Raw genomic sequence first — 20,286 nt, 5'->3', positions numbered from 1 at the left:
TGTTTCCTCAAAATACGAAGCACTTAGAGGCTAGGAACACAGACACTCAATATATAAAACAACTGGCGGCAACGCCCCAAGCATTTAGGCAATCTTTATTTCAAGAAAGGCTAGAAAAAAAAGCTTAAAACCATCCCAAGACTTAATTCTGAAAATAAAATAGCCTAAAAAGCATCACAGGAGCTAGAAAAAGTTTACTTGAAATAGAGAACCCAATCGGTTCAGTAGTTGTTGAGATCTTAATCTTTAGACAAAAAAAACGTACTACTTTATATAATAGAATAGGTTAAGATGATTCTTTAAGCCACCAAATGATAATTTAAAAGAAACAAAAACTTTTGTACTTAAAATGCTTTGCGAACAAATAATAACACAGTTATATAAAATTAAACTAATCCAAACTTTAAATTGATTGATAAAACACATTCATTGCTAGATAGAACAAGGACACTTAGAAGAAAAAGAATCCCTTACGGAACTGTCTAAAGACCTGATATACTTGGAGGAATCTACACAGAAAGTTTCGGGTATAGTCTCTTTCATAGCAACGCCACTTAAGGGGCGTTTCATCGTATTTTGACAGTAGCAAGCTTTTCCCTATCACGGCTGGTTTTTTATTAAATGAATAAGTTAGGGTACAATGTTTGGCACTTTCGATATAAGTAAATGATAATAACAAAGCCACAGAATACGATAATACCTTCAGAAAAATCGATATAAATAGTTTTCATACTAAATTTAGGTTTTTTATATTTTTTTCTAAAATGTCATGACAGAAGATGCAAAATGTCGTCTTAGTTTTTTGAAAGGATTAATCTTCTCTGAAATCTAAATTATCAAAATATTTTTTTTGGTAAATGATTATACGATATATGTCAAACATTTTATCAGAAAGAAATATTTAAAATTGTGAAGTAGAAACCTGAATAATTTTTCTTGTGGAAATAGCTTTCTGCAAATGTTGATAAACATATGTCTGCTAGCATTAAGATGTTTGTACTGCCAATACACGTTGGGTTTTATTTAAAGAATTTCTTTAAAATGTTTTTTTTTTACATTGTATACCAATAACGCAATATTTGCTATCAGAAAACCCCCGACTAAGACTCGCCTACGACCCGATCTTTTAGGATTGCTTTGTAATTTACATTTTTGAAAGTCTTTCAACAGTATACACAGCAAATTCTCTCTTTTTTAACTAACTTTCCGAATAATATACCTAAAGCATTTAAATTGACAAAGACTATGCTTATATTTTTACCATTCAAGTTTATTTAATATTCTAATAAATAGCGCAACCCTCCAAGTTTATGACTACTTTTCATGAACATATGATCTAAAGAATAAGCTCTGACGCAATGTCATATAAGGATATTATAATATTCATTAAAAAAATTGTTATTTTTGCATATATGTTACATTTTACAGTGTTTTGTGGCTCAAAAGAAAGACAATTAAAAATTATTTCATATTATATAGTTTAAATTACATAAGATAACCTAGAAATAGTAAAAAATTCCCTTTCTTTTTTTGTCGCAAAAGAGAATTCAACAAAGATTTTCATTAAAAAACACCTTAGTGTAAAAATTAAAAAGTTTAAACATGGTCACAAAAAGATTCAATTAGTTTATTAAATGTTTCATTTTCAGCAAATGACGATTAATCTCTATTACAAAGAATAAAGTGTAAAAAGATATTCTCGTTTTAATTTTAAGCAACTTAAAATGCATTTTAATACCTTTTAATGATTTATTTTTTAAAACATCATTTTATAAAATGTTATTGATTTTTAAAGTTATATATTAGAATGTTTTTAAATTTTGTTAACATTTTGTTTTAAATGTAGAAAATTGGTAATTCTAAACATTCAAAAAATGATTTTATTAAATTTTCATCACTTAAATTGCATGTTTGATGAAATTTTCAACTGATAATTCAAGAAAAATCGTTTAAGTTTTATTATATTTTACTTTGAAATGTTAAAAAAATATATTATTGTCAAAAATGTGGAAGTTATACTTTCCTCAAAAAAAGACCTAAAACATGCAAATTAACACGTGTAATGAGATTTTTTTTCTTTCAGGTTTAATTTAGGGTAATTATTGATATTTTTTGTAAAAAGGATTTTATATAAAAAGTTTTAAAACTCAAGTTATGTAGTGGTTCTAAAAAAGGTTGCGAATTTATGCAATTTTCTTGCAAAAAAAATTTTCTAGGATTTTAAAAATAGCAAAGGGTGTTATTAGACGTACTTACAGATACAATTGCTAAGTCATTTTGGCCAAACACTAAAATAAAGTTTTGACATCTGAGCGTCCAAGCGTGCTATTTCTAGCCCCTGAAAAGAGTTTTAGAGTAGATTCGAATTGGACAAGGGAATGATATTCTGACAAACAACTCTAGAGGAAAATTTCTCCTTTTCCTCCCCTTCTTTCCCATACCTCTTCACTTACATGACAAAAACAAACTATATCACCAGATACCCAGATAAGGTTTCGTGATTTTTGTAGAATTATTGGTTAGACTGGCTACCCCTGGTCAAGGTAAACAAGAAATTTTATAACAAACTTGATGTATTAAGTTCTTCTCTTAAACTTTTATTTATCCTAATTGTCCTAAATGTACCTAGTCAGTTTTATGTCATTATTTCGCAAAAGGACGGACAAACAGACAGACAATATAAGTTATAGAGCAGGTGTTGAACAAAAAAATTTAATTCACTCAATGAAAGGATTATCCCACATAACATACGAAATTGAAAATTCAATGGAATCTGGAATCTCGAAAATCAATTTGATTTCAAAAAGAATCGTTCTTAGATAATGAAATCTATCTTTTCAAATTTCAACTAAACTATTTTAGATAGGTTTAATATCCTTAAAATAAAAAAAAGATTCATTTGATCTTTTTAATACATATTTTTGGTCCGTTTGATAAATGCCTTTTAAAGTAAGTCTCACATATATCTAACACAGGTTTTAGCACAGTAATAAATAAAAATTTTCTAAGAGAAGATGTATATCATATGATAGAAGAAAATAAAACATCAATCGTTTTTCCCATCTAGTTTTCCCCTGGTGTATGAGGACAACCCGTTCTACAAGACAAACACGCAAATTTTAAAAAGTCTATTTGTCTATTATATCCTAGGGAGTAAGGGAGAGGACAATGGGCAATTAATTCAATTTAAGAGTTTTCAAAGAAAAGCCATGAAATCCAGATAAATCCAGAAAATTTGGAGGAAATTGTAAAGGGATTGTTAATTAAATCTAGAAAACCATAAACTAAGAAAAAAGTTCCAAGAAAAAAAGCAATCATTTGAAAATTAGATTACCAGTATTACAGACTGACATAACCATTCTGTAATTAATTACTAGAAAAATCTTCCTGGAACTCTCCAGATGACAGAAAAAGGGAAAAGAGAGGTAGGGGCAAGGGATATAAACAGGGGAAAAAGGGGCCGGCAGGCGTGTAGGGTAACTGATAGCTGGCTGGGCAAGAATATGACCCGTACGCCTTCCTCCCCCTTTTTATCCTGTTGTTTATTTCTCTTGCCCCAACCTTCCTTTCTCCATTTCCCTTTCTCGTCTGCTTTAAAAAAGGAGGTGGGGGAGAAGGGAGTGTATTAGAGTATGTTAGGGGGGCTGTGTATTTATATTTAAACTACTTTCTGTCTGCTATATTCAAAACTAACACAGCGAGTTGCGACATTTCTTGCGCTAGTACCCAAACTCAGTCAGAAACTCTTGCACATTCCCTTGAAGCCAGTACCCAAAGTCTGAGACTCCTAAAAATTGAATATTTGATCCATTGTCCCCTCCCTTACTCCCTGATTATATCCAGACAAATAGATGATCATTTTTCCTAGTAAAACATGTAGCACATATTTTTCCTTTCAATGAAAAAAAGTGAATTTCAAGTCTTCAAAACAAATGTTACAATGTGCATGTAAGTTCCCTGAATACTAATAGAAACCAATACAATACTATGTCAAAAGGGGTAAATATGGAACTTTGACAAAGTAGCCTCGGACAAAGTAGCCTCTAGATAAACTAGCCTCTAGTCAAAGTAGCCTCTAGGACAAAGTAGCCTCGGGACATTTACTTAAGAAAAGTAGCCTCCTAAGGAAAATAAATAGGTGGTTTAGAATTTCTTTGATTTTACAAAAATTGGTTGGTAGATTTTTACAATTTTTAATATTGTTTTTACAATTTAAAATATTGTCTTAACAATTTTTGATATTGTCTTTACAATTTTTGATATTGTCTTTACAATTTTTGATATTGTCTTTAGAATTTTTGATATTGTTTTTACAATGTTTAGGTTAGGTTAGGTTATAGGCTAGGGGGCCAAGCGCTGTGGCCATAACCTTTATTAACAGTGGAGGTTTTTTTTCCTTAGAAGACAATTTTCCTTAGGAGGCTACTTTTCTTAAGTAAATGTCCTGAGGCTACTTTGTCCTGGAGGCTACTTTGTCCGGAGGCTACTTTGTCCGGAGGCTACTTTGTCCAAGGCTAATTTGTCCGGGGCTACTTTTTCCGAGGCTACTATGTCTAAGATCCGTAAATATATTCCATACAATGATTGTACAGTCTAAGAGTTGGTTGTCTGAAGGGTGTTTTATGTTTCAGATAAACCCTTTGTGTAGATATCAGGTAAAACTATTTTGAAAGAAATGAATCAAAAGTATTCTGGGCTAACAATGCGTAGAATATACACACATTCAAAAAAAGGTTATAAGTAAAAAATAACATAGATCTTTAAATGTCTTTATATAATACACTAGCGGCTGTGCCCCAAGCATCTAGGGGCTCTATATTCAAAGAGATATGAAAGGGCAGAAAAATAGCTTAAAACCATACTCAGACTTTTCAGAAAAATGAAAAAGCCTTAAACCATCTCGGGACATCTAAGAAGCTGCACTATAAATGAGGACCATAACGGTTTAGCTGTTAGTGAGCTCCTTTGCTACGGACAAAATAAACTTACTACTTTATACACCTCCCCCGTTTTATATAAAGATACTAATTCCCCCTCAACCCCAAGAGGATATAAGCAGTAAAAAAAAACCGCAGGGGGTATAATTTTCTAACACTTCTTTCTTATTTAGTCTTTTAAAAGGATTCAAAATGCAAGGACATATATGTTTTTAACTCTTACTTTATACATCTTCATTGGAACTGATGATCTATTTTTCTAGAGAAACATATGTATTCCATCAATAAAGAAAGTTAAAAAAAATTAAACTGTGTTTATACATATAATAATACTTTATATATTAGGATAAATAGTGATTACACCCAATAAATATAATCTAAGTACGCCCATAATTATTTCCTGAAATAGTTATCTATAAATATTTTTTGTTGACTCAGTGCTGTCTCATTAGTCAGGACTTTAAAGGGACAAAACAATGGCTGATAAATGATTATACACAGAATTACCCCCTCTATAGATTACAATTAGTGGTTAAAACATTTGGACAAGCTGGATGAATAATCAAAAATTTATATTTGTCCCTAAAGTTGTTAAGCCAACCAATAAGAAAACGTTATTATAAAAATTTGTGTACTAGTGTAATAAACATTCAATATCCACTTCCTCCCTGCTCATTAGTTTTCTATACAAATGAGAACATGACAATTACATCCAGTTAAGAAGAAGATAATCTAAAGAAAGGGCTATATTATTATTAAGTGGCTTTGCCCTTAGCTTCTCTTAAGACTCAGGCCAATATTTTTTAGAGGGATCTAAAGGGATGAGACAATGGCCGATAGAGTTGATGTATAATGTACATCCCCAATGATGATACACAAAATTACCCCTTCTGTAGATTACAATTAGTGGTTTGAACACTCAAGTAATAAACCATCCTTATCAAAATTCAGTAAAAGTCCGCAAGGTTGTTAAGCAAATGATCAAGAAAACATTATTATGAGAATTTAGGGAATTTGTATTAAAAAGCCCAATGTCTCCTCCCTCCTGGTGATGGGGGGTTGCTTATCATAGGTCATGTAACTGACTCCGCCCGCCACCCCACCAAATAATCTGATATTGTAAAAAATATGTGCAGCATTTTACGAGATCTTTAGGAACAGTAATACAAACACACTCACACTACTTGCTTCTTTTATAGATTAGGATAATAATAAAAAGAGGGTATAGAGGTTAAACTTATTTAAGATGAAAATATAACTAAATAAAATGTAGAGAAAAAAAATTTGCGTTAAAGAAATAGTCACTTATAGTCAGAGTAGCCTCAAAATTATAAACAAATGTATTAGAAAATATTAGTCTTGCATAGCAAAGCTACTCTAAAAATTAATTGGCCAAGTACTAAATAAATTCTATTCAAAGAGTTTGTTTTTATTTAAAGGAACAAAGGTTTTGCTTTATTTAACTCACTTACCAGTTACCATAGACAGAAGTTAATTATAAATACCTATCTCATTTTCTTCATTGGCGTGGGGCATTTTATTACATAAAAAATATTTCATGGTTTTGAGCAAATCATGCCTCAAAAACCGGTTTATCCAAAGTGCCTAACTTTAGATGATCAATGTACCATTACCAATTTCAAGGATGTGAAAAAATGTATACCTTCTACACATTTCAAATTCTAACTGCGCGGCTTGTGTTAATAGTAGAAAAATATTATTTATATTTCTAGGTTTTTGTAGCCGCCCCTATTTTCATCCATCCATTATTCAAATCAAAACGGCGGCTGGTCTGAATTCTCATATAATATTTGAACAATTCGCAGCTTAAACAGACTGCAGCAAAATATGTAAAATATATAAAAACTAGGCCATGCTATTTATGACAAAACAAGTTTGCCAGTAAATCTAATCTTTAAGTAGAAGGAACTGTTTCTTTTAAAAAATAAGTTTTCTATAAGCCCTAAGAACAAAAGTAAAATACCTCATTGTCAATATCTCCACTGTGGTCATATTCAGGGGTTGGCGGGTTCGAATCTGCTGGGCCTAAAATTAAAATATATCTTGCAAAAAATTTAAAACAATAAATGATCCCTATTTCTCAAAATATACCAAAAAAAGGTATAAAAGGGGCTATTAAAAAATGTTGTTTAAATGGAGAAACTTAGAGAGTTTTAATTGTTTAGTGGCTTATGATTTAAAAGTTTCTTATATCAAAGAAAATCAGTTTTACAAGTAACGCAATAATAAATAGAAACAGCAATTATGTTGAAAATACAGCTTAATAAAGAATGGTTTTTTCATGTACTAATAAAACAATTTAGAAGGTTTATTTTTATTTTTAAAAGCAGGCTTTTCTATAATAAGGGTCGGTCCCTCCATCCGTCTGTAACGGTTAACTCTTTTCGTTAATTTATACATGTTAGAATTGTCCTATCGATTTCAAACTTTTAATTTCACACTGTTTGGAATATTTTACCTGTAGAAGAGCTAATGACACACTGGTCTGAATATCTTGCTCTTGACCTGTTATACCTGTTAAAAAAATCCGTTTAAGTTATTTTATTCTTTATCCTACTATGAGTTTAATACAGAACCCATTCCATCACAGTTTTTAAATAATTTAAAAACTTGGAGGGGGGGGGGGGTTAACTATCAATATCAAAAAAACTCTGCATTCCCACTAATTTTCGAAATAAGGGGAAGTGTGAAGGGGTGAGCGTGAGAAAAACCGTCGAGTTTGAATAAAATCAACCGAACAACACCTGTAGGGCTCCGGAGAGTATCTTCTGGGGGCAGGAGCCGCCTCCCGGAAACCTTGTCTGTGTCCGTGGTGCTGCCAGCTTGGGCCTGGAGCCCCACCATACTGGTGGGGCGGTTGACCGCCTCCACCCCCCACAACGCCAAACCCGCCATGACTCGGTCCCGGCTCATCAATCTAAATAAAACAATTATCTACATTCAAGAACTTTATCTACATTCAAGACTTTATCTACATTCAAGAAAAGACTGGATAGTCATATTCAGACTTTGGCCTAGATATTCAGACCTCTTACTATGACCCTACTTGAGTTCTTAAGAGTAAAATAACAATAAACAATAAAGAAGAACGCTCATATAGCAAGGGAATTAAAGGGATGAGACAATGGACGATATGTTGATATGCAATAAACTCCAATGTTGATAAAAAGAATTATAATTTCTGAAGGTGCAAAATATTGACTTTTTAAATCTTAAACCCAAAAGAAGGGAGGAAATTTTGTTTATCATTAGAGGGATGTTTTAAATCAATTCATCATCAATATAAATAAACACGAATATTAAGCAACATTCGTTGGCTCAAAACTGTATGTACTTTAATTGAATTTTCATTGATTGGTTCAATTGGTCAAATTTTCAATCAGGTTCTAAAGAAGAAATAATTTGGTTTATCATCATTAGGAATATTGTGATTTTATGTATCGTTTATTGCCTTATCCCTTAAGTTCCATGCTTCTAAATAAATCCCACTTCTCCCTAATTATTTGGAAGATGTGTTATTAGTAGCAAAGATAATTTATAATTCGAAATGTCCGTCAGTCCGTCTGTCCGACAGACAGATAGAGGGAAACGTGATTTTCTCGGCTATAAAAGATAGAAAGCTGAAATTTTCAGGGACAAATTATGTTAACATTCTTCATATTTTCAAGTTTCAATAAGATTCGTCAATTGGTTGGGGTGCTAGATAGTTTCCTACATTTTAAAGTTTTCATGATTTTCTCAATTCCTATTCAAGATAGACGGCTGAAATTTTCAGGGATTGAATACTTTAATATTCTGCATACTTTTATCAAGTTTTATCGATATTATCTTATTGGTAGGGGTGCTAGTTCGATTCCTAGATTTTCACGTTATAAATCTTACAAGGTTCCGTGATTTTTTAGTCTAAGCTTTTCTTATGAAACTGCTATATAGTTAATTTTTTCCGGGCATCAATCCATAATTTTTTAGCTTCGCTACTTATGAATGTTGTCATCCTTGTTTAAATAAAATTAAACCTAGTTTTATGAATGGTGTACAAAATCTCTCAAACAGAGCTGTAAATTAAATATATTCAATTTACAACTGTCATGGATAAAAGGATAGACAATGAAAGATAAGCAAAGTTTTGTCTATTTTTCTCAGGATTAAAACACATGTATAGTATATAAGAACAGGTATTATTCGCAACTATTATTAACACAAATTTCTTTTATTGCAAGACCTTTGCCTATAAGTTCTAACTGTGCATGGGCTAAGGTTTTGGCCTATTATAGGCCAAGACATATTCATATATTAATAGGAAGATAAGTAACATCTCTGGTAAGGCCAAATTTTGGGCCGAGAATAGAACTCACCAACCTCACCGAAAACAAACGGGTGTATGTAGCAGAAAAAAAATTGCAAGGGTCAACCAATCTTTAAATGACACATCCATCTATCTCTGATACTCACTTAATAAAATCTACGTCTAAAGCATCAAAAGCAAATCAAATTATTTTACATTTCTTTCCTTCAAATAGTTATTCATCACATCGTATCAAAAACAGCTTTCCGCGGATATAAAATGTACAAATATAAAATTAAAACTAGTTTTATTAGCGCCGAGATGCTTAAGGCAAGGGCTAAAAAAGCTAGTTTTAATATTGTGATTGTACATCTTGATATTCGTAGAAAACTGGATATAATACTATACGATACAAGATTTTTCAGTATGGATTAGAAACGGTTTCGAAGCCATACTGGAAAAAATTAATACGAAGAAATTAAGAACAGACAAAAACAAGGAATCAAAATTGCCCAAAATACTCCATGATTTTCAATAATTAAAAAGTTTCCTTGCCATTAAAGGGATATCTTTGTGGTGTTTTGTTAGATACTAGTAGTTGCGCCAGGGTTGGCATATCGGGCACTTTTTCGATAACGGGCAGCCCGATAGCCCAAAAGGGGTTTTGGGCACCCTTTTGGGCAAATGTCGTAAAAAGCATATAAAATAGCCTAAAACCATACCGAGACTTATTATTGGAAATAAAATAGCCTAAAACCATCTCAGGACCTATAAAAGCTCCACTGGAAAGGAGAACCATATCGGTTCAGCGGTTAGCGAAATCCTTCTCTAGATACAAAAAAAAGCTTACTAATTTTAATAATAGTTAATATCACCCAAAAATTAGGCCCGCTCCCCCCCCCCCCCCCCCCTATTTTTTCACCCACCAAAACGGGGGGGTGCCCAAATCTGCCCAAAAGGACCGATAAAGTGCGGCCCAAAACCGCCCGCCCGATATGCCAACCCGGGGTTGTGACCATAGCATCATTGGGTTTCGTATACGAAAGGGAAGAGATCCGCAGAAAATGTCAAGAATCCTACCAAAACTTAAATCTAAAAATAAAATAACCCCAAACCATTCCGTCTCCTGTGTGAAGCATCCTTTATGTGGAAAAGCCAATTGGTTTGGCAGTTATCGATATCTTAAGCTACACACAAAAAAATCTTACTAATTTATACAATGGGATATTAGAAACAAGGTGAATTAACGAATTGACTCGAACAAAAACACCAAACATGAACTGCACATGTGAATAACAACGTACACAATTACATATATTTTAATTTTCATAAGGATTTAAAGAAATGAACTAGGAATTGATGTATATCCCCTACATCTATAAAACAAAACCTTTTCTGTAGATGAAAAATATTGGTAAAAAAGTTTGGACACAACTAGTTTGGAAACAACTAATCAAAGTTCAATTTATATAACTAATGTTTTAGAGCCAACGAATAAGATAACGTTGCTATAAAACTTTGGGTACCAGTATAATTTACAGTCCAGTCCCCTTAGTCTTACTACAATGCAATGTAGGAAGTAAACAAACTAACCATGTTAATAAGGGTTCTGCATTTGAAAGAAAATTAAACTACACATTATAATAATATTTTGTTAGCCTATCACTGCTGAAATAATCTTACCTCGCTACCAGAGGGTGAATTTGGATTACTATGATCAGTTACACGATTCTAAAGTTAATGTTAGTATTGTCATGAATTATTAGGTGAAAGTATTATTTTAAAGATTTAGATTTTTTTCAAAACTAACCTACATCTGAAAAAGGATATAATACAGGTATAATATACAAAAGGGTAAACATAGAATATTAAAACATTAAAACTACATTATCCCCTCTATCTTCGTTGTATTAAACTTTAAAGAATTTAAAAGTCCCTTTTCCTCAAATAATCCTATTCCTAACCACTGAGTGTGTGGGAGGGAGGAGGGGATAACCAGGCGTGGCTAACCTGTACCCAATAAAACCTATCCTAAAATAAAACAAATACATGAAACACTAACCATCCCCACCCCCTATATATTTTCAATTTCGTTCAAAATAAGGGCGAGAGGGGGGGGATTTCTGTGCTCGAGTGAAACAGCCAATTAAATATTCTGACAATGCACAATACACATTCCTGACTAGTGGACTCAGCCGCGCTGACGTCACTTTCTGTGGGGGATGCTGGCGTAGGCTGGCGCCCGCCGGCTGAACCAACAACTGCCTAATAACAAAGATGAAAGGTAAAGATTTGCTTTATATTTATTTTTATTGTGGGAAAGGGGTTTGGTTTCTTATAGTCGATTTTTTTAGAAGGATGGAGGTACCCTCCATTAAAAATTAAAATGATTATGAACCTTACCTGGACCTATAAGAAGCTTCAATAAAAATTAGATCAATATTGGTTTAGCGGTTATCGAGATCTTAAGCTACAGACAGACGGACAGACAAAGGGAAATTCTGTTACTTTTATAGAAGAATAATAAAAATCCATTGAAATGAAGCTAGCAGCCTTTAAAGTTCATAGATTTTAGAAGATAATCGATCCCAGGAACATTTTAAGGAAGATTTCTTAATCCTTACCTGCAACAATCCTCCGCCGCCGCGGGCACCTCCTCCATGATGATAACCACTCGTTCCCGCCTCACTAACATCACTGCCAGTCGGCGAGGCTGGTGTTGGCTGACGCGCCGAATTCCTGCCGGCACGGTAGTTGCTTGGACCCGCCTCGCTGACGTCACTGCCTGTTGGCGAAGCCGGCGTTGGTTGTCTGGCGGATGATGATGAGCGGTGGTAGTGACTGCGGTTGCTAGGACCTGCCTCACTAACCTAAGAAAAAAATATATTTATGTTAAATTGAAACAAGGTGCATATAAAAGAAATTAATACTAGCGGCTACGCCCCTAGAATCCTCTATGGGCACTTAAGGACTGAAGGAGTAGGTTGACCCTACACTGTAAATTTTAGTTTTAAAGAGAAACAAATATTAGGGGTTGGATATTTTTTCGAAGGACATTTTTTATTTATGTACCTAGCCTTCTCTTAAATAGTTATTAATCTTTACTGGGCATTTAAGAAGCTTCACTATAAGTAAAGGAGATATATTTCTGCTCAGAGGTTAACAAAATCCTTTGTTTCAGACAAACAGAGGACACCCTGTTACTTTGATATAAGAATTTCATAAATAGATAATCCATAAAATAAAAAGTTTGGATGTTTTATGGAGATGATTATATAGTTTACCTCACTTCCAGTGGGTGAGACATGTTGGCTATGCTCCCCGCCCCGTGGCAGGTGTCCCGCCTGGCCTAGACCTGGCAGAAACAGCTCCCTGTTGTAGGTGACCGTTCCCTCTGCTTCAGAAGACTCACTCAAGGTCCTCCGAGAGGTTATATTCACTCTCGAAGACATGTCAGATCCTATACAAAAAAAAGGGTTTTAATTTTGTTTAAAAGTCCAAAACTCTGTGGAGAAAAAGTATTTACACATAATCTTAGTATAATACAAAATATTTGGATGCCCAGTGTCTACATGGATTTTTTAATGATAAGACAATTGACGATAAATTAATTTACATCAAATTCAAAAATAATGATGAAATTAAAAATAGTTGGTAAAATGATTGGACATTGACAACATCCAAAGCAAACAAATGAGAGATTATGATTTAAAACATTGAGTAATATAATAATTTACAGATCAATGTCCCCTCCCTCCTTGGAAGTCTAAGAAACAAACTACCTATTACTTTTTGGGTTTGATGTATGATTTTATATTGTTTTGATTTGGTTTTAATCCCATCCTGTCCCGCTAATCCTACCCCAGAAACAGTCCAATACCTCTTTTCATGCCCAAATAATCCCACAAATCTTACTCCTATGGACCTTTGGCAAAATCCCACCCATGTAGCTGCCTTCCTCTCCTCTCATCCAAGTTTCACCAGCCTTCCTCCCCTCCAACGCCCCCCTCCAGAGCCTCCACCATAAGCCCCCGCCCCCCCCCCCCCATCCTACTGATGACAACCCGGACCGGAAACGGACAACGAGCAGCCAACACAACAACAACATTTGGTTTTAATACACTTGCTTGGTGTTAAAAGCATTTGAACAGTAAATGAGCTAAGTACCTAACCTAACTAAATCTTTTAATTTATTGTCAATTAATTTTTTTCGAAAAGTGAATAGAAGATAAATCAATATCACCCTCCAAAGCTACACAGGAGTAGACAAATTAATCCGCCATGAACACATTCCTGGTTCACTGGCATTACCTGAAACTAGATCCGAGGCATCCCATTCTCTGTCTGAACTCTCTGCAGGACTTGGAGCTATGAAGTCTGTACTCCCAACTCTGAACCAGTACAATATTCATTAGCTTAGTTTGACATTGGGTACCTATTAAATATTCTTTCGCTTTACTAAAGTTTCTAATAAAAATGTTTGAAATCGACCACAAGATTTTCTTATACTGATTATAAAGTTGCAAGGCTTTCTAGATTGTACCTTATTGCTCTGATAATCAAAAAAAAAATCAAAAGTCGATGGGAAAATTCTAAGCTGCCTAAATTAACGAACCTACTTAATGGTCAACCGACATTTAATCAATGAATATTGTAACGTTCCTAGCATGATAACGACTCTCAGGAGCCCGAGCACCTCGCATCTCAGATCCTTCACTAACTGACAGAACCTCAACACTTGCCCTAATAAGAAAAGATTCGTTAGTTTTAGAGTTTTTGATCAAAACAATTTGTACATAAACCAAAAACAGTTGAACAGTTTTACCATTTTCAGTGTAAGGTCTATGATTTTAATACCTACGGTATCCTAACCAGCAGGGTTTGGCCACCGCAGGTAAAGGCCACGCAGGGATTAATCCACCCCCCGCCCCTTATTACTATTTTTACTAAACTATTTCAAAATCAAAGGGGATGGGTTTTCTGTGCAGACTAGGCACTTTTATCAATTAATACTTGCGAGAAAAAAAACTTTCTAGGATTAGGTTTAAGGAATATAAATATTTTGATCTTGAAAGTATAAACTTGAATAAGCTGAGCTACCTGTGATTTCCTCTGGAAGAGCCAGGAATCGGACCCGCGCCCCCATCCGCCACATGGAAATAGTCAGACTGGGAAGATGGTCGGTCAACCGCGTCGTCTATGTCGACATCAAGATCATGAGGAGCACTTACAACTGATTGACAAAGATGTTTGCATTTGTATATACGTACAGCTAAGCTAATTCCTTATATTAAAGTAACAGGAAGTCTGTTTCTTTAGCAAAGGATCTCACAAACCGCTCAACCGGTACGGTTCTCCATTACAATTACAATCCCCTCCTCCCACCCTAACTTTAATGCCTCTAAGGGTATTTCTGCGCTAGTAATAAAAATTTTCAAAATTGAAAAAATATTAATAAAAAGAGGATAACGCCATTTTTTTTATACAAATCTACATCCCTGGTTCATTATCACAATCATCATCTGGAACTATTTCTTCCTCAACATTTATTTCAACAGTACTTCTTCTAAATAGATTTAATTTAATCAGGATAATGTTCAGCTCCACTGTGGTAAAATTTTTAACATGTCAGCACTTTCATCTTCTTTCAGATTTACTGTAATTCTCTCCATATCTATCCAACGGTCATACAGATTTTTAGGTTATTGACAGACTTAATTTTATGAGGGAGTGAGCGAGATAGATACAGATACCTAATGTGCAAAAGTAGTATCAAATCTACTCTACAAGTGTTGGTGTCTGTTTATCTGTCCTTTATTTTGTAATGCTTTACTGGACAGATAACTATATTTATCCTTCAACATAAAAAAGTAGAATATTACGCGGGCTATCAAAGCTCCACTCTACTCATTGAATGGTAGAAATATGTTTGAACTAAAACATTTATTTTCCTTTTTCTTTTTAGTACCCCCCAAATCAATTTTTTATAAGACTTCTAAACATTAAAGAATACCTACACGGTTTGACTCTAAAATGATTTTATCTTTACATACCTTGAAATTGTGCGATGAGCATTATCATTCAGTGGATTCTGGTCACTTGGAGAATCTGGCCTGACACAATCATCAAGCAGTCTAGACCTTAATTCAAATAACAACATCGTACTTCATTCTTGAATTAGAAATTAGGGGGGGGGGGGGGAAGACTTCGACCCTCCCAAACTTTAAATTTCATTTTTTTGAAGTAGGTAGAAGAAAACTTTTTTTGGTGGAGGGGGTATTTTTTTAGGGGCGATTTCATCTCTTGGGATGGCGGTGGTACCGTACCCTCCCCCAAAATAATTATATACCGTTCAAAAACCTTTGAGAAGCTACACTGAAAAGGAGAATCACATTGGACCAGTGGATAGCTAGAATTAGATCCTTCGATACACACAGACAGATATCATGTTACTTTTATATAAGGATAACTTGTTTATTAGATGATTTGTTATTTTCTAAATTTTCTTCAATCAAAATACCTTTTAGCTCTGAAGAAATGTGAGTCAGGGAAGTTGATTGACCGCTTAGCTTGACCTCCCTGCTGGCGGGAAGAACCTGGAGCTTCATCCTCTAGGTCACTAAGAATAAAAGGTTACATTTAAAAATTGTTACATCCATCCATTGACAACTTAAGAAATTTGTTTGAAATTGAAGGATAACTAAAAATATTTAGGTACCTATAGATATTATATACCTGTTTTGTAGGTCAACAAGAATGGGATTATCCGAGACTGGTCTTGAGCTGGGGCCAGCTCTTGCCTCGATAAAGTCCATCTCAACACTCGGACTAACTGTTCCTGGCAGCGAAGATGACCCTCCTCCCCGTCCAGCGCTAGAACTTGCAGCTCCTACACTTGGACCAGCTAAGCTTGCACTCGAATCAATTCTATATTAAGTTGTGATTATTTTCCAAAATTTATGAAAGGAAAATTCAAATCAGGAGAAAAAAAGAAAAATTGAAAAGATTAAAAAGAGAAAACATTAGGTAGGGAAGAACCATTGCACTATATATTCAACAGGTCAAAAAAGTTTTATAACCACATTAGGTTATTAATATTCATTAGCCATAAACTTTGTGTACTTTAAATTGAATTATGATTTTTAGTTTCAAACTAGGATTGTATAGGTAAACTTCTAAACCAATAATTTTAATCTATTGAAGGGATAATTGTTATAAACAGCTTTCCGCGGATATAAAATGTATACAATTGTAAGATTAGAACCAGTTTTGATAGCTCCGAGATGACGATGGTTTTTAGCTGAGGACCGGTTCTTATCCACCGGATATTAATCGGTTTTGAATCCATACTGGAAAATATTAAACTTTGTTGGAAAACCAACATTCCTGTATTGTCCTCTGGAACCGCCAGGTATTGCAGCAGCATCACTGCTGGGTCCAGGAACAGCCAAATCAAGTGACACTGATGGCTCAATGTTTACAGCTCTCTGAGATTGTAGGGAAACAGAGGCCATGGCAGCATTTACATCAGGTCTGACTGAGCTACCCTCTACAGCAACTACACTTGGCAGATTTATATTGTTTTCTATATCAACTCTAGGCAGTGGTAAAGCAACACCAACGTTTGGTTCTAATGATACACTGGGTGCTGATATACTAGGCTGTAAAGAAACACTTGGTCCTACAATACTTGGTTCAATTGATACACTTTCACACTCATTTCTTGAGCTGCCACGGCTGTGTTCAACAGAAACACTTGGCCTCGCAATGCTGAGGTCTGCAGCTCTTACTGGGCTCATGGCAGGACTGGAATAGTTGGATCTGACCGCAGGACTCAGGGTCACGCTAACAGCAGAGCTTGGTGCGGATGATGACCGTGAAGTTCCTAAAACAAATTCAATATAAAATCATAATAACTATGCCAGGTGCAGTGTTGCGGATCCGCATTCATTGTATGCGGATCCGGATCCTCCAAATTTGGCCAGTGCGGATCCGGATCCAGCTCCGGATCCGACCGGATCCGGACCCTTGACAATAAAAAAAAATCACCAAATTTTTCAAAAAATATTTATTCTTTAATCTCGAAGTCAAAAATACTTTTAATTTTCAAGTCTGAACCTAAACCTTAAAGATTGGCTCTCATCACGAGAATGTCTGATTTTCAAAATTTGCAAGTGACTATTTTATATAAATTTATACCCCAGGATCCGGATCCGAATCCTTGGACTCAAAATAATGCGGATCCTTGCGGATCCGGATCCACAACACTGGCCAGGTGTCACCAAAAAATAAAAATTGTCGCCCAACTAAAAAAATATTTTTTTAAAAAAAGTATTAATAAAAGATGCGGCAATAACACCTTATGTTCCATTTAATGTTCTATGATATTAATAATTTTTTATTTTATTTATGTGATACTAATAATAAATCTGTTATACTAATGTTATAAGGCCCTTGTCAAGGCCAAAAAGGCGCGGCCAGTGGAAAACAGGAAAAAATATATTTATTTATTATTATTATAATAAAACAATGATAATTGAACGAGTCAAAGTTAATAAAAATTGAAAATGTTTTACAACTTTACTTATGAAATGAGTATTGTATGTTGTTCAAACTAAGTTTAATAAGTAAGATTTTTTTGCATCTTTGTCCGATGAAAAGGTCTGTGACGATGGCGTGCGAATAGCTGTGCACGCCACTGACAGGGAACTTTTTTAAAATCTTAATTGGGCTGTACTTAATGTTTCCAAACTTTTCAACAAATAATCTTAATCTACAGAATAAGTAATTTGCTCGTCTTGTAGATCCCAAATTTATTTTACATTTATTGGTTTGTAAAAAAACAAATAATAAAACCTGGGACACTAGCAATAGAAACCGCCCTGACGGTAGCAGCGGAATGGCTGCTTTCATTGCTCATCAGTCCATCCATTCGAGTAGGCCTTTGATTGCCTGCAATCATAGAAAACTATAGATAAAGGGTTAGGTCGCTTAAAATCAGAGATGGCAAAAAAAAACCACGTGGTTTAAACCAAAAAAATCCAAGCTTTAAAAAACCAAAAAACAAGGTGGGATGGTTTAAATGTTTTTTTTTTAAATATTTATACAAAGGCCTATCTTTCCAGTTATATCTTTTCATAACGTTAACTTTTCGACAAGTCAAAAAAAATTTGTATTGATTTTCTGCATCATGTAGCAATTGTTGCCAATAAAAATAGAATTAAAATTACATTGACAGTTTTTTTACATTAAAGAAGTTTAGGGCAAAATATCAGAATATTGCCAGGGAAGTGGGGAATAATGGATTTTTTTTACATTTGTCCTCAAAGTTTAATAATAACATTTTCTTATTCGTCGGCTAAACAACTTTGAAGACTCTTTTTGAATTTTGATTGGTTGGTTCATTGGGTTGATTGTCCAAACCTTTAAACCACTAACCACTATTTGTAATCTACAGAAGGGGTAATTTTGTGTATATCATTGGGGATGTGCATCAATTTATCGGCCATTGTCTTATACATTTAGATATTGGTCAAACCTGATTATTTGTAAGACTTCTTTTGCCGAATATTCAAATGAACGTATAGTTTTGCATACCTGTAGTAGTAGCCCGAGTTATTGAAACATCCCCGAGGTGGAGGGTCTCTCCATTTTCTAGTGTAGATCTGTTTATCCTAGATATTAATATAAGAGTAAAACACCGCTCTGTCCTTGTGCCAAATCTCAATTGGGTCTTTAAAAATCAACAACCAATGGTATGGTGTGTGTTAAAGGGACTGTGAACGTAAATTTTTCTCATCTTAATATCAAATCTTAACATTATCTCATTCATAATATCCCACAGATAGAGCAAAACGCGCTTTTGTTTGCTTAAAAAACGGCTTTTTCCGACGATTTTTATAAGGTACGGGGAAAGGAAGAAATTTTCCGTATTATATAAAATGTGCATTAAATTGCTTTTTTCTCCCATTATAGCTAAAATTTAACTTTTTCACATAGTTCTAGATTTTTCCTAACAGTTAAGCTGACTTTTAACATAATCCTTGCTTTAATCCAATGTATAGTTACTTAGAAATTGATAAAATAAGCAATATTTTTTTATTGAAAACCAAATCCAATAACAAAGCCAGAAACAGGTTTTTTATTAGTATCCAATTAACTTTAAATGGCCCATCTCTCGCCCACCTTTAATTACAAATTTGTAAATAATAAAGACGCAATATTTCTTTATAAACAGTCTGATAAAAGTGTAAACTAATTCTCCAAAGTGGGTTATTTATTGTTCAACACAATAAAAAAGGATATTATTATTCTATATAACCTATGAGATTCAACCCTTTGTAGACAGTGAGGTATTTTTTTTTGTCAATAATACGAATTTAAAATATGTCTTTATTACCTAATTACTACGTTATAAAAAACGAATTGGCAATTTTATAGCATAAAATAAATCCTTAACAGTAAGTAAATTGTTTCAACTATATATGACAAGTTAAATATCCCTACAAACATTATAAGAAACAAAAACGTTCAGATTTTCCCTGTTTTTTCCTTTTTCTCTCTCAAAATACCATAAAATCAAGGCATTATTTCTGGATATTTTTGTGAATAGGACATTTTTGGTTGATCAGTGTAGTGAAATGTGCTTAGTAAATGTTAAGATTTGATAATCAGATGAGAAATTTTTACGTTCACACTCCCTTTAACACAGCCAAGTAGAAATAAACAATTTGCTAGCATACAAAAAAAAGGTCATTGAAAGAGGGAGGGAGGTAGTTATCTTTATATACATCTATACTATAGATCTGTTTTATTAATACTTTTCAACTTGATGGAATTAATAATAGTTTTGATTTAAAAACGAGGATAACAACATCCGAAAGAAGTAAAGCCAAAAAGATGAACAAAATAAGTTTTAGAGCAGATTTCAATTTGGTTATTTGAAATAACAGTGTCGGCTTCGAAACCGAATAATATCGACTGGATTATAACCGGTTCTCAGTTATACTGAAAAATCCTGTATAGCATCGTAATACAGTCAAT

General features: G+C 33.8%; 1 protein-coding gene across 3 annotated transcripts in view; it reads right to left on the bottom strand.

Moving 5' to 3' along the window:
* The window catches only part of LOC145328801 (uncharacterized), a 119,812-nt gene that overhangs the window by 91,863 nt on the left and 7,663 nt on the right, over positions 1-20,286 (bottom strand). For all 3 annotated transcript variants that reach the window (XM_080172671.1, XM_080172673.1, XM_080172672.1), the window contains exons 15-31: positions 18,841-18,917; positions 18,100-18,195; positions 16,632-17,128; positions 15,979-16,172; positions 15,764-15,862; positions 15,297-15,383; positions 14,745-14,809; positions 14,344-14,479; positions 13,908-13,986; positions 13,555-13,636; positions 12,528-12,703; positions 11,868-12,113; positions 11,424-11,508; positions 10,927-10,976; positions 7,703-7,875; positions 7,417-7,472; positions 6,922-6,983 (exon numbers count right to left, since the gene is read on the bottom strand). In XM_080172671.1, coding sequence (XP_080028797.1) covers positions 6,922-6,983; positions 7,417-7,472; positions 7,703-7,875; positions 10,927-10,976; positions 11,424-11,508; positions 11,868-12,113; positions 12,528-12,703; positions 13,555-13,636; positions 13,908-13,986; positions 14,344-14,479; positions 14,745-14,809; positions 15,297-15,383; positions 15,764-15,862; positions 15,979-16,172; positions 16,632-17,128; positions 18,100-18,195; positions 18,841-18,917 — 2,260 coding nt within the window. The remainder of the gene's footprint in view (positions 1-6,921; positions 6,984-7,416; positions 7,473-7,702; positions 7,876-10,926; positions 10,977-11,423; positions 11,509-11,867; positions 12,114-12,527; positions 12,704-13,554; positions 13,637-13,907; positions 13,987-14,343; positions 14,480-14,744; positions 14,810-15,296; positions 15,384-15,763; positions 15,863-15,978; positions 16,173-16,631; positions 17,129-18,099; positions 18,196-18,840; positions 18,918-20,286) is intronic.

This window comes from Acartia tonsa, chromosome 9 (assembly GCF_053477335.1).
Source record: "Acartia tonsa isolate MP-2025a chromosome 9, ASM5347733v1, whole genome shotgun sequence".
Taxonomy (NCBI): domain Eukaryota; kingdom Metazoa; phylum Arthropoda; class Copepoda; order Calanoida; family Acartiidae; genus Acartia; species Acartia tonsa.
The sequence above is the reverse complement of the archived record's forward strand: the minus strand, read 5'-3'. Positions and strand labels throughout refer to the sequence as shown.